Here is a 23,204-nt window from a genome sequence, read left to right on the forward strand (position 1 = left end):
AGGGAGATGGCTCTCGGGCTGGGTGGAGCCTGTGGGGTCCCGGAGGATATAAAAGGAGCCTGGGGCAGGCACCCCGTATCTCCCTGACGGCAGCAACATGGCCCCTCTCTGGCTCCTCTCCTGTTTTGCCCTTGTAGGGGCCGCCTTCGGTGAGTGCCAGGATGCATTCGGGGCTTCCCAGGTGGCTCTGGTGGTGGAAAAACTGCCTCCCAGTTTATGATGCAGGAAACATAAGAGATGCCGGTTTGATCCCTGGGTCAGGAAGATGCCCTGGAGGAGGGCATGGCCACCCGCTCCGGTACTCTTGCCTGGAGAATCCCACGGACAGAGGAGCCTGGTGGGCTGCAGTCCATGGGGTCACAAAGAGTTGGACACAGCTGAAGTGACTTAGCACACAGGGCCATGGCCGGCTAGGTCTGGGAGGTGGCTGAGGAAGTCCCAGAGCCCCTGAGCGCCTGACGGCCCCGAGCCAGGCCCCGTTAGAGGGCTGAGGGGCTCTGTCTGGAGCGAGCTGGGCCTGGCCGGGAGGGAGATCAGAGGCCTGCCCTGCCGCTTGGGCCTCACACCCTGACGCCCAGGCGAGTCTTCAGGGAGGAGTGGGGGCCTTTGGGAGCTTCCCGAGCCCTCACACTCTGCGCCTGGGGCAGGAAAGGCCGAGGTCTGGGGCCCCAGACGTGGCTCAGGCTGGGGCCCTGTGGGCAGAGTGAGGGTGTGGTCAAAGAGCCTCCCACGGCCTCCGCCCGGGGCTATACTGCTCTAGGCACTTTCCAAGTGGTTTTTTTTTTTTTTTTTCTATTAAAAAAAATAGTGGGAAATACAGAAATACAGAAAATAATACCACATTTGTACCTTTCACTGGAGTTTAGTAAATGTTATCTTTTTCCAGATTTGCTTCAAGTATTTCTTTTTAAAACATAGAACCAAAAAAATAAAATAAAAAAAATAAAACATAGAACCATTTGAGCTAAAGTCCCCTCTTCTCCTTCTTGGAAGGTGATCCCTATTTTGAACTCACTGTGCCTTATTTCTGTGTGGGCTTTTCAAATTTACCACACGCTTCTAAATCCACCAGCGCAGTATAATATTTGTAAAAACTTACATGAACTGTATCATCTGCTACATCAGGTTTACAACCTGCCTTTCCCTACCTACGTAGTTTTAGATTTATTCCCGCTAATACAGAGACCCAGCTCATTCACTTTAATTGCTGCAGAGCACTCAGCTGGGTGAATACATCACAGTTGATATTGAATCTTCTTGCTACTTAAAAAAAAAAAAGGGTTGTGTTGATGACATGTTGTTTTGGGGATGAGGGCTGGTCTGCCCACTCCTTCCGTGAGTGGCTGGTCTGTCCACACGGACAGGAGACACTGGACTGGACCTGTAGCAAGGCCCATATGACCTCCAGGCGGCCTGGCTGGTCATCAGGGCTGTACCTGCCCCACATTCCTCTCTGTCACTGAGTTGTAAAACCTGTATACAGGCGCCAAGACTCACCTGGTCCTGAGACAGCACATGTGTCATGGACACATCAAGTACACCTGACTTTTCTCATTGTTTTGTGACAGTTCAGGTCCTCTGTTTCCTGTTTTCCTCAATGTGTCCTTTTACAGCATGAAATCAAAGTCTCATTTTATTAAATAATTAAAATTTTATACAATGGAGAGTTCCTGAAATCTCTGGGAATAGAGATTTCAGAGTAAAACGTTCTCCCATCAGCTGTCAGCATTCTGGGTTCCCCAGGGGCTGGGGTTATCAGATTTTAACTTCACGACCCTCTGGACCCCGCCAATCTAACAGGTGAGCTTTGACTTGTGAGGTGATGTTGCTTGCTCCCCAGCGTCCTGAGGAAAATGGGTATCAGGGATCTGGGGACCAGTAGGAGGCCTCCCAGCAAGGAGGGGCGGGCCTCAGCGTCCACACGGGTCAGTCCCGTGTCTCGGCCTGTCTCCTGCTCCTTCAGGCAGGGTGGCCCTCCGTCTGCATCCAGAGTGGGCTCCTGGGGTCGGTAGGCTGTGTGTGGGCATCTTTGAGCCCACAGGGTGCCAGGAGAAGCGGGGAGTGTGGCGGTGGGCTCTGAGTCGGCCTAGGCATCTGAAGTAAAAGCGAGGATTTCTGCAGACCAGCTCTGGGTCTCAGCGCTTCTTCACCCTCCCCAGGCTGCGGGGTCCCGGCCATCCAGCCTGTGCTGAGCGGCCTCGCCAGGATCGTCAACGGCGAGGACGCCGTGCCCGGCTCCTGGCCCTGGCAGGTGTCCCTGCAGGTGAGGGGGGTTCTGTGCGTGAGGGGCAGGCACTGGGGGCTCAGCTGGGCAGGGGGCCACTGCCCAGGTCGGTGCTGCTGGGTCCAGGGCGCGCTGACGCTCCGCATCTTCCTGCAGGACAGCACCGGCTTCCACTTCTGCGGGGGCTCCCTCATCAGCGAGGACTGGGTGGTCACCGCCGCCCACTGCGGGGTCACGTGAGGGCCAGAGCTCGGGGTTCTGCTTCCGTCTTCGGCCTGGGGTGGGCGAGGGGAGCAGGGCGCATGCTCAGTCCTTAACCACCGCCTGATTCCCCCAGAACCTCCGACGTGGTCGTGGCCGGGGAGTTTGATCAGGGCTCAGAGACGGAGAACACGCAGGTCCTGAAGATTGGCAAGGTACGCACAGGCCTCGCTGGGCGGGCCGGGGGTCAGCCACGGGGCTGCAGGCTGGGGCTGGGGAGGGGGCGAGGGGAAGACCTTCAGCCCCTTGAGAGACAGGAGCCAGGTGGCTCGAGCCAGTCTCAGGATTCTCACTCTGGGCTCCTGTGGGTCTGTTTGCCCTGAAAAGATCGCCAGGAGAGGAGATGGTCTCCTAGAAACCCGCAGATCCCTGATTTACCCCAGGGCCTCAGCTGTGTTTCTGTGCCTCGCCTGCAGGTTTTCAAGAACCCCAAGTTCAGCATTCTCACCGTCCGCAACGACATCACCCTGCTGAAGCTGGCCACGCCTGCGCAGTTCTCAGAGACCGTGTCGGCTGTGTGCCTGCCCAGCGCGGAAGGGGACTTCCCGGCCGGGATGCTGTGCGCCACCACGGGCTGGGGCAAGACCAAGTACAACGGTGAGCCTTTCCGCCCACCAGCTGGGGGCCTGGGGTGGGGCTCCCTGAGCCCAGGAGTTGCCAGGTGGCACACGCATGGTTGTTTAAAGATGTTTTGGTCGTAAATTCGTATACAGTCATCAACCTCCACATATCTTTATTTAAAAACACTCACTTAAAAGCCAATCAAACATGAATAAAAATAAGGTTTAATAATACATACATGAACAGTCAGCTTCTGAAGAAACACCTGAGTTCCAGCAAGTGTCGCCCCTCTAACCTGCATGGAGACAGACCGCCCAGACTCCCCTCCAGACTGAGGAGGGTGGCTGTGTCCAGCACCCCTGAAGTCTGAACCCAGAGTCCAGTGTCCAGGTCAGATTTAGGCCTGAGTGCCGGCCACAGCCTGCCGGTCCTTTAACAGAACGCAAGCACCTAGGAATGGAGGAGGAAATGGCAACCCACTCCAGTGTTGCCAGAAAATTCCACAGATGGGGGAGCCTGGCGGGCTTCAGTCCCTGGGGTCACGAAGAGTCGGACACGCCAGAGCGACTGAGCACACAAGTGGCCAGAAAAGGGCAGAAGAGGGAGGTGCTCCCTCTGGGTCCCCCCAGCGCCCCCAGACAGAGGAGGACTGGGGAGGAGGGATGGCGCCTCCGCCCACAAGCGGGGCCTGGTGGGCCAGGCCGGGCGCAGGGGTTCGGAGGCAGGGCTTGTTTGACCAGCTGTGCTGGGAGCGCAGATGGACTGCCTGGCGTGGAACCGAGAGGAGCTGCCTCCCAGACTCTGGGAAGGTAGCGCCCAGCACTCACGACTGTCGTGACGGAGGAGGCCCACGCAGCGCGAGGGCAGGGTTCCGGCGGGCGCCGGTGTCCTCTCCCTGGGCCCTGACCCCACACCCTCTGTCCTCTCAGCCCTCAAGACCCCTGACAAGCTGCAGCAGGCCACCCTGCCCATCGTGTCCAACACGGACTGCAAGAAGTACTGGGGCAGCAGGGTCACCGACGTGATGATCTGCGCGGGGGCCAGCGGCGTCTCCTCCTGCATGGTATGGCTTGCTACCCTGCCCGCCCTCACTGGCTACTTGCCCCTTCCCCACCACCGCTCTAGTCAGGCCATGAGGCCCACTCCTCTCTGCCATGCCTTACTTAACCTCAGGCCCTGCCCGGTGCCCCAGTGAAGGCAGGGACCAGCACCAGGAGATGTCCCTGACGCGGGCTGGCCCTGACCAGGTGTGGCGTGAGGCTTCCAGGGGTGTTTAATCTCACACCATGCTCACAAAGCGGACATTGCAGGCTGTTTTACAGGTGATGGGAGGCTGAGAGGACCAGCCCCTGCCCCAGGCCCCCCAGCAGTCGGGGGCAGAGCAGCGGCTGTCCTTTGAGCAGGTCCGAGTGCCCTTGGTCTGCACCCCCTGGGCTCGGCCAGGTCCGGGCACACCGGGGCCTGGCACCTTCTTTCCGGCTTGGACAGTCCTGTCTCCTCCTGCAGGGCGACTCTGGCGGCCCCCTGGTCTGCCAGAAGGACGGAGCCTGGACCCTGGCGGGCATCGTGTCCTGGGGCAGCAGCACGTGCTCCACATCCACCCCCGCCGTGTACGCCCGCGTCACCGCACTTATGCCCTGGGTGCAGGAGACCCTGGCCGCCAACTGAGCCCGGACCTCCTGGCATCCCCACCCCCAGAGTCCCTAATAAAATCCTCTGTACATACGCGCGGTCTGCACATGGCTCCCTGTGTGGTCGGGGCAGCGTGGGGCTGCCGGGTCCCCGTCAACCATCAAGGGGCTGTTACTGCTCCCTTTCCAGGCTGCCAGTACCTCAGCACCCACACACATACATGCTTCTCAGGAAGCTGAGGCTTTGCATCCCGTTCTCCCTGCTCAGGACTCCATCCTGGGGTGGAATCCAGGTCCTAATTGCTGGAGCCACCTTGACCCATGGAGCATTCTGGAAGGCGGGAATCTTGTGCCATCCACAGGGGTGGGCATTGGGAAGCTGGGGAGATGGTTTTATAGCATCCTTGGTTCCTCACCTGCACGTTTCTGCACGACCCGTGTATACTGATGACACCTGTCCTTTCTGTCGCAGAGGGGCCTGGGGCAGAATCCATGGCCCCAAAGCACTGGGTTTAAGGGAGAAGCAGACAGAATTACCACAGTTCGTTTCCCATTTTATCTTCCTGGAGCAAGGCCTACAGCCTCCACCATCGGTCCCAACACACATTGGTCACACACACACACACACACACACACACATCGGTCACACACACACACGTCGGTCACACACACACATCGGGGACACACACACACACACACACACACACACACACACCCGCCGCCCCGGTTCACATTGTCCTCCCCCAGGTCCCATATCGCGATGTTTCCCTGTAGAGTTCCTGCTGATCTGGTCTCGGAGGAGGCGGCCAGTAGTCCAGCTAACGGGGCATCTGGGAGGGAATGCCATTGGTCTCCCTGCTGCATTTACCTGTCAATATCCTTCCTGATATCTTTCTTCTCCCAGTGAAATTTTAATTGTTCTGATAGTGGGTCATAGTATGTTGAAATTAAGGTGACACGCACAATTTAATTAGTAACGAAACAGAGGACAAGCCCGAACAGTTAAACCTGATTTGGAGGATGAACATGTGAAAGGGTGGAACAGACACACGAGAGAGGAGGGCTGGGCAGAGGAGAGGGCGTGAAGTAAATTATTTAACACGCTCCTTAAAGCCCAGTGTCTTAAGGAACACAGAGGGTTTGAGGCGGGGAGACTGCTCAAACTCAGGAGAGCAAAGTACAAGCATTTTATGTCTACATCAGAACCATTTACACACAGATGGATGTGGGATGTGATTCGAATTAAAAGGAGTAGCATGCACAAGACCGGTTAAGTTCCTTCTTCACTTAGTAGCCAGAACTGCCTTCACCTCTGCCCACCACCCCGCCAACCCACCTCCTGGAGTCTGAAAACCTGAATGCCAGGATAGAATTGCCACCTCGTGGCCCACGTGAAAACTGTGGGTGGGGCTGTGACTGGCTGCTGCCCGACTCAAGAAACGTGCGTGCATGCACGCGGGCTCGGTCGGTCCTGTCTGACTCTTTGCGACCCCATGGACTGCAGCCCACGAGGCTCCTCTGCCCGTGGGGTTTCCCAGGCAAGAATACTGGAGTGGGTTGCCATGTCCTCCTCCAGGGGATCTTCCCTACCGAAGGATCGAATCCAAGTCTCCTGTGTCTCCTGCATTGGCAGGCAGGTTCTTTACCACTAGCGCCACCTGGGAAGCCTGACTTAGAAATGTAATGTGAGCCAAATGGTTGATTTTAGATAATGTTATTATAGCCTTTCTAAAAACATCAAAAGAAATATGTGAATTAATTTTACTTATGTATTTTATTTGACTGAATATATCCAAATAATATCATTTCAATATGTTTTAAAATTACTAATGTTATATTCTACGTTCTTTTTCTCATATTAATTGTTTGAAATCCCGTGTGTAATTTGCACTTAACAGCACATCTCTATTAGGATGCTAAATTTTCAAAAGGAATATTTGCTTCATATTTAAATGCCATAAAAAGTTGCATTTTAAAAACTAGATTAGCATACCCAAGTAGTTTCCAATTAGGTGTTAAACTGAGAAGTATAGATAAATAAAAAGTTCCATTATTGAGAGTCTATCCCAGTTTGTAAACAGACCCACTGTAGGGAAGGGTCTGCTTATGGGCCCTGCTGAGACTGCCTCATACAGTATTCTTTTTTTTTTTTACTGTTTATTTAATTTTAATTTTTAATTGACATATAGCTGATTTACAATGATGTGATAAGTTACTGCTGTACAAAGTGATTCAGTCATGCATATATACTTTTTCATACTCTTCTCCATCATGGTTTATCAAAGGATATTGAATATAGTTCCCTGTGCTACACACTGGGACTTTGCTTTTTATCCATTTTGTATAATAATCTGCATCTGCTAACCCCAAACCCCCAGACCATCCCTCTCCCGCCCCCTGCCCCTTGGCAACCACCAGTCTAATGTCTGTGCCCCTGATTCTACTTCTGTTTCATAAATACATTCATTTATGTCATATTTAATGTGATTAATTTATTTTTGGCCTGTGCTGAGTGGTGTGCGGGATCTTCCCCTACCAGGGATTGAACCCGTGTCCCTGCAATGGAAACATGATGTCTTAACTGCTGGACCACTAAGGAAGTCCTACGTCATGTTTCAGACTCCACATTTAAGTGGTATCATAGGGTATTTCTCTTTCTGACTAACTTCACTTAGCCTGTTCAGGATTCCTGTCTGTGTCAGACAGAGCGCATGCTGCCATCCTTTTCTGTCTACAGATGACTGGCCTTCCTGCTTAGCTGAAATGTCTGGACAGATCAGAAGGGAGTGGTCGTCATTGACCTGGGGAGGGTCACACCATTCACAGTCATCCATCATGCAGCATCTGTGCCCACAGCTAATGGCCGCAGGCATGATCTGCCCAGACCCTGCTGCAGGGCTGACGGACACCCCAGCTGAGCCCTCAGCGGTGAGTGCTTGCAGCTCCCTCAGCTGCAGGGAACCCTGACCAAGGGCTTGCCGCCTTCCGAGGCCATCCCCATCGCCGATTGGTCAGTTCTGTTTTAAAGCACCATCCCTTCCCTTTCCAGGTTTTGATCCCAGAAGCCTTCCCTGATGCATTTCCTGGTGCCAACCTCTGTCTCAGCCTCTGCTCCCTGGAAGCTCGAACTGTGCCTGCTGCTCCGGGGAGAGGGTGGAGCCCAGGGAGCGGACCCCAGGAGGATATTGGAGCTGCTGCTCTCTGCTGGCTGGCTTGAGGACCCTTCACCCTTGGCCGTGGAGCACCGCCCGTGGCACAAGGTAACGATGAAGCTCTTGTTAAAACGCCTGCTGCAATGGGCGGGATGGTAGTCTGCTGGGGGAGGATTCACTTGTGGGGTCCATGTGTCAAGAGTTTGAGAAACGGAGAGGAAGGGAGCAACTCCAAGGCTGGTGAGACGGCGTGGCCGTTGCTAAGCGTGATTCAGGCTTCAGGGAAAAAGGAAAGGAGAAGCTGAGAGTGATTCACTGGCAACTAAAAAGCCAGGGCTGAAGGCCACAGAGCGCCCCCCCGGAACACAGAAAGAGCTGCCCCCCAGCCTCACCGCCCGGTCACCTGGTGAGAAAGCCAAGGACAGGGTCCAGGGTAAAGCCAGCGCCGCTGAGCTCCAAGGTTGAACACGCGACCCAGGCGGGTCTACGCTTCCCGGGGTCAGGCCGGCAGGACCACAGGCTCCCGCAGCCTCCGCCCGCCGGCAGTCCGTCCACCGAGCAGTGCGGGTTCGATAAGAGAGGAAAGAAGCCGTGTCCCAAGGCAGCGGCAGGCCTGTTGCCGCCAAAGCCAGGTGAGCCAGGGTCACGCAGGGTCAGACCATGAAATCGGATCCGGGAGAGCTGACTGGTGAGGGAGCCTTCTCCCCGGGTGTGGGATTGAACACCCTAGCGGGTCCCCTGGGGGTGGTGCCGACATGCCTCCTGGATGGCTCCTAGAAGCCGGAAACCAGCACGCGACCCCGATGCCAGAGTGACCGTGTCAGACGGCGGGAGAAGGGCGCTGAGGCTGGCAGAAGGGCTGGCTGGGGAGGCCGTGCTGTGTGACGCAGGCCCGGAGTCTGCCTGTTCCGCGGCGGGCCAGGAGCACATGTGCTGTTGGAGGGGCCCCAGCCCAGGCAAGGAGTTCTCCGGCTCCGCTGTAGGCCGGCTGGGGGAGACGCTGCCACAGTAACTGCCAGGGGGTGCAGAGCCCACGGTGACGGCAGCAAGGCGGGAGGGGCTGCCGTGTCCTGGTCTGCAGGGTCACGGAGATGGTTACCGGCTCCTGGAAACCCTGGCGCAGAAGACTGGACCACTGTCAGGGGTCCCGCTCAGTCTGCGGGACTGAAGGAAGTCAAGGACGGGTGACCAACAGCTTGCACTGTGCAGCGCCTCTAATTGACCAGGCCTCCTTTGCCTCAGCCAGCGTTAGGAGCTCCCTCCTCCGAGCTTGCATGCGGTGCCCAGTGCCCCCAGCTCGAAGCTAATGATGGTTATTGGAGTCACCTGTTTACTGGACCTCCTCTAGCTAGACTGTGGGCTTTAGGAGGCAGGAGTCCTTTCTCCACGTGGCAAAGCAGTGCTCTTAACCACCAGCGAGAGTGCCCCGCGTGGGGTCTTCAGGCCAGCAGCTGCAGCGTCACGTGTGGGGGGCTGGCTGTCTATCCAGTCATGTGACTGGCAGTGTGTTTGACTCAGTTGTCTTTGAAGTGGGTGTCTCAGCAATCCAAGGTTTGTCAGATACTTGCATTAAAATTTTAAAAAACAAAGTTTATTCTAGAAATTGGAGAGAATTCACTAAGCAGCATAGAGGTTTGTTTACATGTTACTTTGGGATGCTAGTATTTGTGGAATTGAAAAGAATCAGGTAATTCTGTATTTTAGTTTTAAAATCTGTGTTCTTTAAATTCATAATAAATGGATTCAGTTTGATACTTAGGAACATATAAAAAGGTAATGTGAACTTTTCTGCTTTGTGTTCAAAGTTTTGGTTTTATAAAACCAGATGGATTGAAAACTTACATAAGCACATGAACATTCAGATAAGTCTAATGATTTTCTATTACTATTTGAATATCTTCATTCCTCTTAAATTCACGAAAATTCTGTCTCTGAATAAGCATATAAAAATATTTTGGTCTTCCTTCCTTCTTTACATTATTATTTTTTGTCCTAAGTAAATAACACTTTTTGTTTTTTATTATCAAGGACATTTGTTGTTGTTGTTCAGTCGCCAAGTCGTGTCCAGCTCTCTGCAACCCCATGAATTGCAGCACGCCATGTTTCCTGTCCTTCACTATCTCCTGCAGCTTGCTCAAACTCATGTCCATTGAGTCAGTGGTGCCATCTAACCATCTCATCCTCTGTCATCCCCTGCTCTTGCCCTCAATCTTTCCCAGCATCAGGGTCTTTTCCAGTGAATCAGCTCTTCAAGAACATTTACATTTACTACAAAAACATACAACAAGTTAAAATCTTATGTGAATGGTATTAATGCTGCTTCAGCAAACTGGGCTTCCTTATTAATATGAAAACTTAAATTTCCACTTCTATCATTATTTCAGTATGCACGGTATTTTTTAAAATTTTATTGAACCATGGAACCATATTTAAAAAAATTTTTTAACCATGGAACTGATGTCTTGGAATGTTACCTGTAATATATTTACTGCTAAGTATATACAGAAAATACTAGTATACAGTTTAATTTCCCTAAACAGTAGTTTTGTTTTGCCAAAATTTCACTTCTCTACATATTAATTCAGATTATGTTCTGCACAGCTCAGACGGTAAAAAATCTGCCTGCAATGCAGGAGACCAGGGTTCAGGCCCTGGGTCAGGAAAACACCCTGGAGAAGAGAATGGCTACCCACTCTTGTATTTTTGCCTGGAGAATTCCATGGACGGACAAGCCTGGTGGGCTGTTACAGTCCATGGGTCACAAAGAGTCGGACACGACTGAGCAACTACCACTTTACCTGTCACTCTGCATTTTTATTCAGAATTCATAGTAAAGATGAAATAAGTTCCGTCACACACACACACACACACACAGAAACCCCTGTCTGGCACTTACCCTACAACCCATCCTGTGATGCTGAGGCATTGGAGTCAGTGATAAAGACATTAGCAGCCTGGGTAGCAGATAAGTTAAAACTCAGGGGTAGAGCAAGTTGTGACCAACAAAATACACCTCTAAATCCTAAATGTGCAAATCCAATAATAATATACAGTCTGAAATGTACTCCATAGCTGTTGTCCCAGACTTAAAACATCCAGCCATGGAAACAGGTCAGTGAACTCGGGGGCCCTGGAAATTTGTTCATAGATTTGGGTAACACTGAGCAATATTTCAGCATCTGGGCAAGTGTTGAGGTCTCCGAAGGGGTGGTGTGTCCCAGGGGGGGGCCATCTCTGCTGAAGGAGGCCAAGGCACCTCCAAAGGCAAACAGCCTGGGTGCTGGCCATGTGGTCTGAGATGGTGTCCTTTCCAGCGACGAGTCCTTCTCACTCAGAGGCGAGGTGCTCTGCAGAGTCGTGGTGGGCTACTCTCCCATGTCACGTCGGTGGGCGTATTGGTCGTGAGCGGGGTGCAGGCTACCCTGATGTAACCTGGGGGCTTCCCCGAGGACGGAACTGTGCATCTGCTGCTGCTTCTAGGGGACCAATTGTGAGGAGCCCCCCGGGGTCTTCAGGGGCACGTTCAGCTATGGGCTGGGCGGCTGCCCTTCATCCCCTGAGTACATTTCATCAGCATTGAAAGCACGTGAAGATCCTGGGCGCATCTCTATTTGCAGGCCAGGGAGGACCTTATGGATGCTGCTTCCTGGGACTGTCCCTTGAGGCACAGGACAGATTATGGGAGCACAGTCCCTGGAACCAGATGAGTTTTATGTGCAGGCAACCACAGGGCCAGCTGGTGGCAGGGTTCCACGTATAGGAATCTGGGGGTGAGTATCATTAGATGCTGCTTCCAGAGGCCCAGTTGCCTGGAAAGGGAGTCCATCCCTTGCTCAGGGCTGGGTGGTCTAGAGCCCTGAGCCCTTCTGATAGGGCTCCCCAACCTTCCCTGCTCCTCCACCCTGTGGCGCCATCGCAGGTGGGAGTGGTATGTTCCAGTACTGGATCTGCATGATGGTTGGCCCAAGAGTGTAACTGTCATCCTGGCTGTGCAAAGTCATTTAGTCACAGCCACGTCGAGCACTGATGCTTGATGAGCTTGGCTGGGGTCCTGGCTGAGCTGACTGTATACTGAGCATGCCAATTCCCGGGGAGAAAGCTGTGGGTTGTGGGTTACTGCGGCTTTTGTGGGATCCAACCACAGTTTGTGGCTTTCTCACCATATTCTCATCTCTACCAAGCAGAGAGTTTCCTTCCCTCTTTCAGACACTCAGACTGTGCCAGGGATTGGTCTCCAGGCAATGATTTTTACTTCCTATGAGTTAGGAGAGGGTCTGGTTTCATTTGCCACCCTTGTGACCTCTGTAAACAGGGAGAGCAGCTGGCCGGAAGGTGGCCCCTCTCTTGTCGGGGTTTTATTTTTTGTATTTTTTTTTATTAAATAGTTTTGGCACAGTGGTAAAGAACCTGCCTGCCAATGCAGGAGATGCTGGAGACACGGGTTCGATCCCTGGGTCGGGAAGACCCCTTGGAGAAGGGCATGACAACCCACTCTAGTGTTTTTGCCTGGAGAATCCCATGCACAGAGGAGTCCGTGGGGTCACAGAGTCAGAAATGACTCAGTTCAGTTCAGTTCAGTTCAGTCTCTCAATCATGTCCCACTCTTTGCGACCCCATGAACCCCAGCACGCCCCTGTCCATCACCAACTCCCGGAGTCTACCCAAACCCATGTCCATTGAGTCAGTGGTGCCATCCAACCATCTCATCCTGTCGTCCCCTTCTCCTCCTGCCCTCAATCTTTCCCAGCATCAGGGTCTTTTCAAATGAGTCAGCTCTTTGCATCAGGTGGCCAAAGTATTGGAGTTTCAGCTTCAACACCAGTCCTCCCAATAAATATTCAGGACTGATTTCCTTTAGGACTGACTGGTTTGATCTCCTTGCAGCCCAAGGGGCTCTCAAGAGTCTTCTCCAACACCACAGTTCATGATTGCGGTCACCATCTACAGTGATTTTGGAGCCCCCAAAAATAAAGTCTGCCACTGTTTCCACTGTTTCCCCATCTAAAAAATTTGCCGTGAAGTGATGGGACCAGATGCCATGATCTTAGTTTTCTGAATATTGAGCTTTAAGCCAACTTTTTCACTCTCCTTTTTCACTTTCATCAAGAGGCTCTTTAGTTCTTCTTCACTTTCTGCCATAAGGGTGGTGGTCATCTGCATATCTGAGGTTATTGATATTTCTCCTGGCAAACTTGATTCCAGCCTGTGCTTCCTCCAGCCCAGCTTTTCTCATGATGTACTCTGCATAGAAGTTAAATAAGCAGGGTGACACTCTACAGCCTTGACGTACTCCTTTTCCTATTTGGAACCAGTCTGTTGTTCCATGTCCACTTCTGACTATTGCTTCCTGACCACATGACTGAGCACACACAAAAACAACGCTTACTTTTAAACTTTTTTTGATGTGGACAATTTTTAAAGTCTTGATCGAGTTTCTTACAATATTGCTTCTGTTTTTGTGGGTTTTTGGTCACAAGGCATCATGTGGGATGTTAACTCCCCCTCCAGGGATGAACCCACCCCCCTGCATTGGAAGGGGAGTCTCATCCACCCAACCGCCAGGGACGCTCCTGTCAGGGTTTTAGAAGAAATGATCGCACACTTGCGCTCACTGAGCATCTGCCTGGGAGCGACACGGCCATGAAGGGTCACGGGCCATCAGCCCTCGATCAGGTCACCAGTGCAAAGCTGCTGCTGCTGCTCAGTCGCTTCAGTCGTGTCCGACTCTGTGCGACCCCATAGACAGCCCATCAGGCTCCCCCCTTCCTGGGATTCTCCAGGCAAGAACACTGGAGTGGGTTGCCATTTCCTTCTCCAGTGCATGAAAGTGGAAAGTGAAAGTGAAGTCGCTCAGTCGTGTCCAACTCTGTGACCCCATGGATTGCAGCCCACCAGGCTCCTCCGTCCATGGGATTTTCAAGGCAACAGGACTGGAGTGGGGTGCCATTGCCTTCTCCAAGCTGATGATGAGAGGATGGAAAATCCAGAATGGAAGGGGAAGTGGAGTCAGAGGACAGAAGAGAAAGGACCCTGTCTTGGAGGGGTAAAGCTTGCAGATTGCCAGAGACAACTGGAAGTGGAGCTAGTGGGGGGGTGGGGGGTCTGCGGGGTGTGCAGGCCCCGGAGGGAGAATCAAGCAAAATGGGGTCCTATCTTGGTCCATTTCAGGGATCACTTGCTTAACAGCGACCTAAGGGCAGTCTCTTTCAGAAGGCTCTTCTGTGACTTCCTGACTGTCCAGTAGTTAGGACTCTGCCTGCTCACTGCCAGGGGCCCAGGTTCAATCCCTGGGGGGGGATCTAACCCTGCAAGCTGTGCAGCACAGCCAAAAAGAAAATGAGGCTGTCCTGATGAAAAGTGAGTGCCCAGGTTAGAGCCAGTAATGGCTGGCGATGCAGCGGGCACCAGACACGCAGTCAGGGAAGAGGCGACCTGTCTGAGGGGGAGCCCCAGGCCGGGGTGGTGCAGAGCGGCCCCGAGTCGGAAGGTGATGGCTGTGACTGCAGAGCGGCCAGCGGCCCAGGAAATCAGGCCGCCCGCGGGAGCGCTGGGTCTCCGCGGACGCAGCTGGACGGCCTCTGCTTTGGGCGCAGAAGATGCCGTCCTTTATGGTAATCACGAGGAGGCAGGGTTCCCCTCCCTTGAACCCAAGTTGTTAAAGTGCGCATTCTCGATGCGCCCAGGTCCTGTGGGCCCGCTTCTCAAACGGGTGGGGAAGGGTCCCAGCTGGAGGGGCGTGGAGGGCCTGGCGAGTCTGGGGTGTCGTGGGGGAGGATTTCTGATGTGGAACCGTTAGCACGTGCGGAAACGGGGGTAACACTGAGCTAGTTGGGGTCTCTGCTAATTCCTTCGATATCTGCGTGCCCTGCCCGGGCTTGCCTTTTGTGAGAAAATTGTGCCTTAGCTATGGATCGAACCCCCAGGCCCTTAGCGACAGCCCGGGGGTCTGCGAGGAGGAGGAGGCAGCTGCCTCACCCCCATCCTCACTTGCTCAAGGAGCTCAGGTCAGAGACTGAGTACGGGGAAGCCTCGTCCTCCAGTACTTTGGAAAGGCCTCCCCAGATGTCAGGTGTAGGTCAGCTGTACCCCTCCCAGAAGATACCCTTTCCATCTTACCAGAGGGGCTTCTGCAGGGAGGCGTCTCTAAGCCAGGGCCTTACAAGAACTTGTGTACAGAGTGCATGCAGACTTCGGAGATAGTGCAGGTCGAGGCCATCAGAATAAAGCAAACAGTGCAGTGAGGTGAGGCACACAAATGTTCGGGCTTCCTAGTGCACATAAAAGCAATGTTTTATTTGTATAAAGTTCTGATTGCCAGTTGCTCAGATAACAGGTGACAAAGCAGAGTTCTTTAAAGCAATTAAATTTCCTTAAACCTAAGGCTGAATCTTGAATACATTACTGAATTGTTTAATATCCTGATGGCCAGCAGATTGACAGCTGCATGTTGGACATGCTTTTCTTTTTTTTTTTTTTGACTTTATTTTTACTGCAGATTTATTTAGCAGTCTATAGTAAATTTGTAAGCTTGCATCAAATTTATGAATAAAGAGCCATTTAAAAATTTTTTTTTAAGTTTTTCTACCTGAAACTAACACATTGTAAATTAGCTATACTTCAATTAAATATATTTTTAAAAGTTATGTTTGCACTATACATAAATGGGCAGTAGCATTATGTCTAAAAAATACAATGTATATGCCTTCCTTAAAAACCTTTATTGCTAAAAAATGCTGAATATCATCTGAGCCTTCAGCAAATTGTAATCTTTTTGCAATAGTAACATCACAGATCACTGGTCACCATATCAACTATAATAACTGAAAAAGTTTGAAATATTGTGAGAATCTCTGCAATGTGACACAGACCACAAGGTGAGCAAATGCTGTTGGAAAAAATGGCATCGGTACACTTGCTTGATGCCAGGTTGCCATGAACCTTCAATTTGTAAAACAAAACAACACAGTATCCACAAAGTTGCTGAAAACTCCCCTAACCTAGGAAAGGAAACAGGCCTCCAGGTCCAAGAAACCCAGAGTCCCAATGAGGATCCACCCAGCGAGAACCAAGTGTGACTAGGTAGTTACCATGTGTGAACAAGATAACGACTGGGAAGCTCTGTGATGACCTAGAGGGGCCGGGCGGGAGGGAGGCCCACGAGGGAGGGAATACACACGCACACACACACACACACACACAGAGCTGCGTCACTTCGTCGTCCTGCAGCAGCTCACACTACATTGTAAAGCAGTTACGTTGTTGTTTAGTCACTAAGTTGCGTCCGACTCTTTGGGACCCCAGGGACTGTAGCCCACCAGGCTTCTCGGGCCCATGGGACTTCCCAGGCAAGAATACTAGAGTGGGTTGCCATTTTCTTCTCCAGGGGAACATCCTGACCCCGGGATCAAACCTGTGTCTCCTTCATTGGCAGGCAGATTCTTCACCCCTGAGCCACCTGGAAAGCTCGTAAAGCAATAACACATCAAAAAGAAAAAAATTAAAAAACCTCCCTAAGAACACTCTCTGCTTGCAAACAATGGGGGCAGAAATTAAAGATAGTCTTAAAAGCAGCAAGTTATGTACAAAGGAACTCCCAAAAGGCTGTCAGCTGACTTTCTGGCTAATGGGAAGCAGGAAAAAGGTGAGGTAATGGCTGCTCTGTACAGCCATATCTGAGCCACATGCTGCTCTGTGAGCTGCACATTCAGAACATGGTGATGTCAGCATGATCCAAGGGTGGAGATTTTGGCCCTGATGTCAAAAAGTCATGCACTGGACACCCGTGCAGGCCCAGCTGGAGGGTCGATGGTCCCAACCAGTTTGAACTTGGCAAGACTAGCTCCATGTTCCTGAAAAACAACTTCAGTACCTGTTACCATAACAACCCTTATGTCACAGATGCTACCAGTAGAGGGTGATAAAAGGAGTCTCACTACTTTTTGTGTCTAAGCTACGCAAATCTTGAAGAGTACGCAATTTGCAGGAACATTTAAGGCAAGCTTGGTTATGGGACATTATGTATTAAGCAAATTAGAGTCTAAGGGATCTAACTCTTGACTGCCCTCAGTTCCAACCTCACTGTGGTAGACATTTTCATATGGAATGCTGTGGACTGGATGGTTCTTAATGACTAAATGGGATTCTAGCAGTATGCCAATATCTTGCCACTTTTAAGATCGTTTTGCCATAAAGGATCCATGTTTGAAGACCAAGGTGTAGACTGGATGAAAGGAAAAGCAAAACGGAATTGCCATTGCTAAGAGAGCCTGGTGGCCCTTTAGGAGCATGGCTTACGCACATCTCAGCCTGGGTAGACTCAGACCTTCTGACCCCTCACTGTCATAATGGAGTCATTCAAAACATCTGCCAGAAACTCAAGATACTTACCAGACCCTTGCCCTAAAATTACTCACCACAGCCTTTCTACTTATCTCCTGACCCTAAAATAATTTGCGATTCCTCAAGAACAAACATTTTCCAGCTTGCGTTCGAGTTGATCACAGTTCTTGCCAGGCAACTTTTAACCTCATGACTTTTTGCGTCTGTAAGCGCCAACTCTCTTCCTGTGAACACTTTCTTGGTTTTGCTTGAACGTGTATCTTTTGAATTGGAATTCTTAGAACTCCCAATAAATTCTCTTCTTGTTGCAGCTTCTTGCACTATTTCTTGGTTGACAATTGTGATACTGTGGTTTACAATAGGAAATATATGTTTGATCTTCATCCCCATTTCTGTAGAGAGCTCCTAAGACTTTTTTTTTTTTTGCTACTTTTTTTAATTGAAGTGTAATTGATTTACAGTGTCATATTAGTTTTGGGTGTACAGCAGCACAGCAATTTTATATGTGTGTGTGTGTGTGTGTGTGTGTGTGTGTGTGTATGTATTTATCCTTCTTCAGCTTCTTTTCCCTTTTGGTTATTACAAAGTATTGAGTATAGTTCCTTGTGCTGTCGGGAGGTCCTTGTTGGTTATCTGTTTTATTTTAATTAGTTTGGGGATTCTATAACTTTATTCAGCAATCAGCAGTTCTCATCCACAGTCACTGTAGATTTTTCAAAGTGGTGACAGCCACATAGGTGACCAACATATAAAGCTTGTTTGATGAACCTTTCTTTTCATTATGTTTTCAGGACAAAAATACAGAGTGCTTTGTGAATTTGCAGGTCTTCCTTGTGCAGGGGTCATGCTAATCTTCTCTGAATCATTCCATTTTTAGTATATGTCTGTTCTTGCCTGGAGAAGCCCATGGACAGAGGAGCCTGTCCTACACTCCATGGGGTTCTGCACTCAATGGGGTTGCAAAGAGTCGGACATGACTGAAGTGACTTGGCACACACACAGTGTGTATATGTTAATCCCAATCTCCTAAATTATTCCTCCTTCTAACCCACCAGCTTTCCTCTTTGGTAACAGTAAGATTGTTTTCTATGTCTCTGTTTTGAAAATAAGTTCATTTGTATCTTTTTTTTTAAAGATTCCAGGTGTAAGTGATATCATATGCTATTTATCTTTCTCTGTTTGGCTTACTTCACCTAGTATGATCATACCTAGGTCTGTCTGCAAATGGCATTACTTCATTCTTTTTATCTTTTTAGGCCATGCCACACAGCTCCTGGGATCTTAGGTCCCCAACCAGGGATCAAACCTGGGCCCTCGGCAGTGAAAGTGCAGAATCTTGACCACTGGACCACCAGATAAGTCCCTACTTCATTCTTTTTTATGACTGAGTAATATTCCATTTGCTGACTCTAGCTTTGTAGTATAGTCTGAAATCAGGGAGCCTGATTCCTGCAATTCTGTTTTTCTTTCTCAAGATTGTTTTGGCTATTCAAGGTCTTTTGTGTCTCCATACAAATTTAAAACTTTTTGTTCTAGTTCTGTGAAAAATGCCATTGATAATTTGGTAGAGACTGCATTGAATCTGTAGATTGCCTTGGGTAATATAGTCATTTTGACCATATTGATTCTTTCAATTCAAGAACCTCCTAAGACTTGGAATTTCTGATGTAATGAGAGCCATAAAGGTGTCTTTTGTTAATGGGGTGACTTTCAGAACTCACCTATATTTGGGGGCTGGTTGCCAGTGGAGACAGCCTTGTGGTTAGAGGGTTGGAGCTTTCAGCACCACCCTCAGTGGGAGGAGTGGGGCTGGAGTTGGAGTTGTCACCAGTGGCCCATGATTTAATCAATTGTTTCTGTGTAAAGAAACCTCCACAAAAACCCCAGAGGACTGGATTCAGAGAGCTTCCAGCTTGGTGAACAGGTAGAGATTTGGGGAGAGTGATGACCCTTGAAGGGACATGGAAGTTCTGTGCCCCTGCCCATAATCTGTGGTCCGTTCTGGCTGTTCCTGAGTTATATTCTTTTATAATAAACTGGTCTAGTGAGTAAACAGATTTTCTGAGTTCTGCAAGCCCCTCTAGCAAATTAATTGCGCTCAAGGGAAGGGGTCGTGGGAACCTCTGATTTACAGATGCTCAGTTAGAAGTGCAGATGACAACCGGGACTGAAGACTGGCCTCTGAAATGGGGTAGGGGGCAATCTTGAAGGACTGAACCCTGGACTGTGGAATCAAATGTAATCCCTAGGTAGACAGTGTCAGAACTGAGGTGAATCTTAGGACATGCAGCCGGTGCCTCTGGGGCCTGAGAACTGCTCATTGGTGTGAGGAAACCCCCGCTCCCATGTACCCGAGGGAACTGGGTGTGCAGCGCTCTTGCCATTGGCTCAGGCCAACTTTGCACAGCAGGAGACGGGCCTCAGGAGGGTGTCCCTTCAGTGGGAGCTTTCCCAGGGACCCCTGTCCCGGAAGGGTGGGCCGGCCCCAGGCAGGGAATGTCCACGTGAGGGGGAGGCCCTGGAATGAACACCAGAGCCTGGGGCCCTTCCCTTCTCTCCTCCACGGGAGGCCTTGACACCCGTCAGCCTTTCCCTCAGTGCAGGGAGGCCTCCCGAGGTGAGCTTCTTGGTTCTGCCCTGTTTGGGGAAGGCCACGGGGGCGTGGGATCTGTGGGACCTTGGAGGGAACAAGCTTGTAGCTGGGGTGGATCTTCAGGAAGGTTATGGGTTCCAGGGTCTTCAGAGATAATGGCCAGTTGACATTTTTTGGCAGCTGTGAGAACAGCTCAGAGCCTGGCCTGCAGATGGGCAGCAGCCAGTGAGCTCCCCTCTCTCCTTCCTCCCGCACAGAATCTTTCTTTATTCTATTTGAGTACAGTTAACCTGCAACGTCCTGTATTAGGTGTGCAGAAAGCGGCTGTTACACGTGCACGTCGACTCAGTCTGTTTCAGGTTATCTTCTTGTGTAAGTCATCACAGAATGTTGAGAGTTCTCTGTGCTATGCCGCAGGTCCTTGCTGGCTATCTTTCTTAAAATTTATTTTTAATTGGAGGATAATTGCTTTATGTCTGTCCCCTTTGATAACCGTGTGTTTTCCACACCTGTAAGTCTGTTTCTGTTTTGTAAATCTGTTCATTTGTATCATTGTTTAAATTAGATTCCACATATGATTTCGATTTTGTCTTTCTTTGAAATATGTTACAAAGTATGATAATCTCCAGGCCCTTCCATGTTGCTGCACATGGCGTTATTTCATTATTTAGGGCTAAGTAATATTTCACTGTGTAAATGTACAATATCTTCTTCATTCTGATGTTGATGGACATTCAGACTGCTTCCATATCCTGGCTATTTGTAAACAGTGCTGCAGTGAATATTAGTGTCCATGTATATTTTCTTTTCTTCTTTAAAATTTTACTTTTTTTTTACTTTTAATTTTTATTGGAGTATAGTTGATTTACAATGTGTTAGTTTCAGGTGTCCAAGAAAGCAAATCAGTTATAAATGCACATTTACCCATTCTTTTTTAAAATGTTATTATTTGTTTACTTACTTTTTGACTTCGGTGGTCTTCCCATAGTCCTGGCTAGCGGGGGCCATCCTCTAGCTGCCCTGGGCAGGGTTCTCACTGTGGCGGCTCCTCGGGATTCAGAGCATGGGCACCAGGCCCTGCAGGCTACATCGGTTGGAGCTGGGGGAGGTCGGTTGCAGTGCACGGGCAGCAGATGGAATCTGCCCCCCGCAGGGATCCAGCCCACGTCCCCACAGTGGCAGGTGGATTCTTAACCACTGGACCACCAGGGAAGTGCATATTCATCTTTTTTGATTCTTTCCTTATACAGGATATTACAGAATACTGAACAGAGTTCCTTGTGCTATAGAGTAGGTTCTTACTAGTCACCTATGTTATGTATGTGTGTACGTGTTGACCCAAATCCCGTAATTTATCCCTCCCCCTCCCCATGTCCCCTGGGATAACCACAAATTGTTTTCTACATCTCTGACTCTGTTTCTATTTTGCAGATGAGATCATTTGTACAATTTTTTTACATTCCATATATAAGCCATATCATACTCATCTGTCCATGTCTCAGTTACTTGACACAGTGTGATCATCCCCGGATCCGTCCATGTCGCTGCAAGTGGCATTTTCATTCTTTCCTGTGGCTGAGTAATCGTCCACGGCATATGTGTAGCACAGCTTCAGCACCCATTCATCTGTGGATGGACATTGTGGTTGCGTCGATGCTGTGGCCATCGTGAACAGTTCCCGCAGTGTGAACGCTGGGTGCCCGTGTCCTTTAGAAGGGTGGCTTTGGCCGGGATAGGCCCTGGAGCGGGATTTTAGGACCTTCTACTGGATCAGTTCTTCATTTTGGAAAAAACCTGGATACAGTTCTCCGTAGCATCTGTCAGATCTCCGTCCCCAGCAGCAGTGTAGGAGGGTTCCTTTTTCCCCACACTGTCTCCAGCATTTACTGTTTGTTGATTCAGTGAGGACTGGTGCCAGATCAATGGCTTGCTAGAGCTTTGGTTTGCATTTCTTGAAGAGTTAGGGAGGCTGAGGTTCTTTTCAGGTCCATGTTTTTTGCTTTTTGTAAGTGTGAGCCAAATTTGCCTTTTAAAGTTGGCCCTGAAAGCCGGCCCTGTTGTGAATTCTTTTTCTATTACTTCCAGCAAGATATATCTTGGGGGTGGGGTCATTTAGAGTCTCAGAGGCCTCCTGCAGAAAATGGGCCCATAAGCCCCGATTTTAAAGTTGTGGTTCCGGTTTATGGCCACAGGGCGGCAGCAGTTCCTGAATCTCCACTCGGGGTCCCGGGGGACAAAAGACCCTTAGCAAAGGCGTGTTCTTGGGTTGTAAACGAATTGCAAAGTGCCGGAGCCAACACCCAAGGCCTCGACTGTCATTACTTCTTGCCCCTGCGTCTTCATCCCCAGACACATCTTAACGTTTCCCTAAGTGTTATACTGAGGCAGCTGCCCCACGGAGCTGTCAGGAGGGACTCTAGGGAGGAGACTGGAAGTGGGAACCCCGCCACCAGCAGATATGGAGACGGGAAGACTATTGAAAGCTCTTCCAGCCCAGAGCATCCAACATTTTTTGGGTGCAAATGGCTTGGTGTAGGTGTAGGAGGGCCCACCTGGATATGAAGCTCATGGTCCCATCCGGAGAGGACTGGGCACTCAGGATCCAAGGGGGTTCATCTTCTGGCATGTCCTCTCCAGATCCCCCAACCCAGCCAGAGTCCGGCCTTGGAGGTGATGCCAGTCCAGGTCACTGAACCCGAGGTTTGACTTCAGTTGTAGCCTTTCATGTAATTTTTATCTTCTGTGGGGTAGAGCGGACTTGCAGTGCGGTGTGTGGGTGTACTGCAGGTTCTACATGCACAGGCATCTGTTCTTTTTCGGATTCTCTTCCCAAGAGCTTACGACAGTGTTGGTGGAGTTCCTTGCTCCATCCCGCACCCTGTTCAGAATGCTCTCTGTCGACCTGTGTATTTACAAGCGTGTGGTTTATTCCCATGTCTGCGTTATCTCTTCCCCTGCCTTCACGCCGCCCTGGCCCCTCCTTTTCCTTCAGTAACTCCTGAGTTTGTTTTCTGAGTCTGTGAGTGCTTCTGCTCGGTAAATCCTTTCACATGTATCCATTTCTAGATTACGCCTGTAAGTGATATCATAAGCTATTTGTCTTTCTCTGAGTTTGATCATCTCCAGGTCTATCCATATTGCTGCAAATGGCATGGATTCATTCCTTTTTGTGGCTGAGTAATAGTCCTTTGCATACATGTAGCACATCTTCAGTATCTGTTCACCTCTGGAGGGAGGTTCTGATTGCTTCTGTATTTTGTCTATCATACATAGTGCCGCAGTGAACCATGGGATTCTCATGTCTTTCTGAAGGATGGTTTCCCCGAGTATAGGTCCTGAGTGGGATTGCAGGATCTTATGCTAGCTTTGTTCTTCGTTTGAAAGGAGCTTCATGATGTTCTGCATCGTGGCTGTTAGCAGTTTCCATTCCCAGCAATAGCATT

At 50.3% G+C, this 23,204-nt stretch overlaps 1 protein-coding gene and 1 non-coding gene across 2 annotated transcripts; one reads left to right on the forward strand and one right to left on the reverse strand.

Annotated features, from left to right (window-relative positions):
- Positions 1-81: 81 nt before the first annotated feature.
- Positions 82-4,771, forward strand: LOC122420743 (chymotrypsinogen B). The gene is made up of 7 exons (XM_043436164.1): positions 82-149; positions 2,160-2,263; positions 2,381-2,460; positions 2,562-2,640; positions 2,902-3,082; positions 3,976-4,109; positions 4,553-4,771. The coding sequence occupies exons 1-7, from the start codon at positions 98-100 to the stop codon at positions 4,712-4,714; spliced, it is 792 nt and encodes a 263-aa protein (XP_043292099.1). The 5' UTR covers positions 82-97; the 3' UTR covers positions 4,715-4,771.
- Positions 4,772-17,962: 13,191 nt separating this feature from the next.
- On the reverse strand, positions 17,963-18,070 carry LOC122421796. The gene has a single exon (XR_006263613.1). It is a non-coding gene; the product is annotated as a U6 spliceosomal RNA (small nuclear RNA).
- Between the last annotated feature and the right edge of the window lie 5,134 nt (positions 18,071-23,204).

This window comes from Cervus canadensis, chromosome 18, assembly GCF_019320065.1.
Source record: "Cervus canadensis isolate Bull #8, Minnesota chromosome 18, ASM1932006v1, whole genome shotgun sequence".
NCBI classification, from domain to species: Eukaryota; Metazoa; Chordata; class Mammalia; order Artiodactyla; family Cervidae; genus Cervus; species Cervus canadensis.

What these genes read in the sequence shown, in the direction of transcription:
- LOC122420743 (XM_043436164.1), top strand. Translation starts at nt 98, where the DNA reads ATGGCCCCTCTCTGGCTCCTCTCCTGTTTTGCCCTTGTAGGGGCCGCC. An exon ending in GGGCAAGACCAAGTACAACG is followed by an intron (nt 3,083 to 3,975) that starts GTGAGCCTTTCC and finishes CTGTCCTCTCAG; the next exon opens with CCCTCAAGACCCCTGACAAG. An exon ending in GCGGCGTCTCCTCCTGCATG is followed by an intron (nt 4,110 to 4,552) that starts GTATGGCTTGCT and finishes CTCCTCCTGCAG; the next exon opens with GGCGACTCTGGCGGCCCCCT.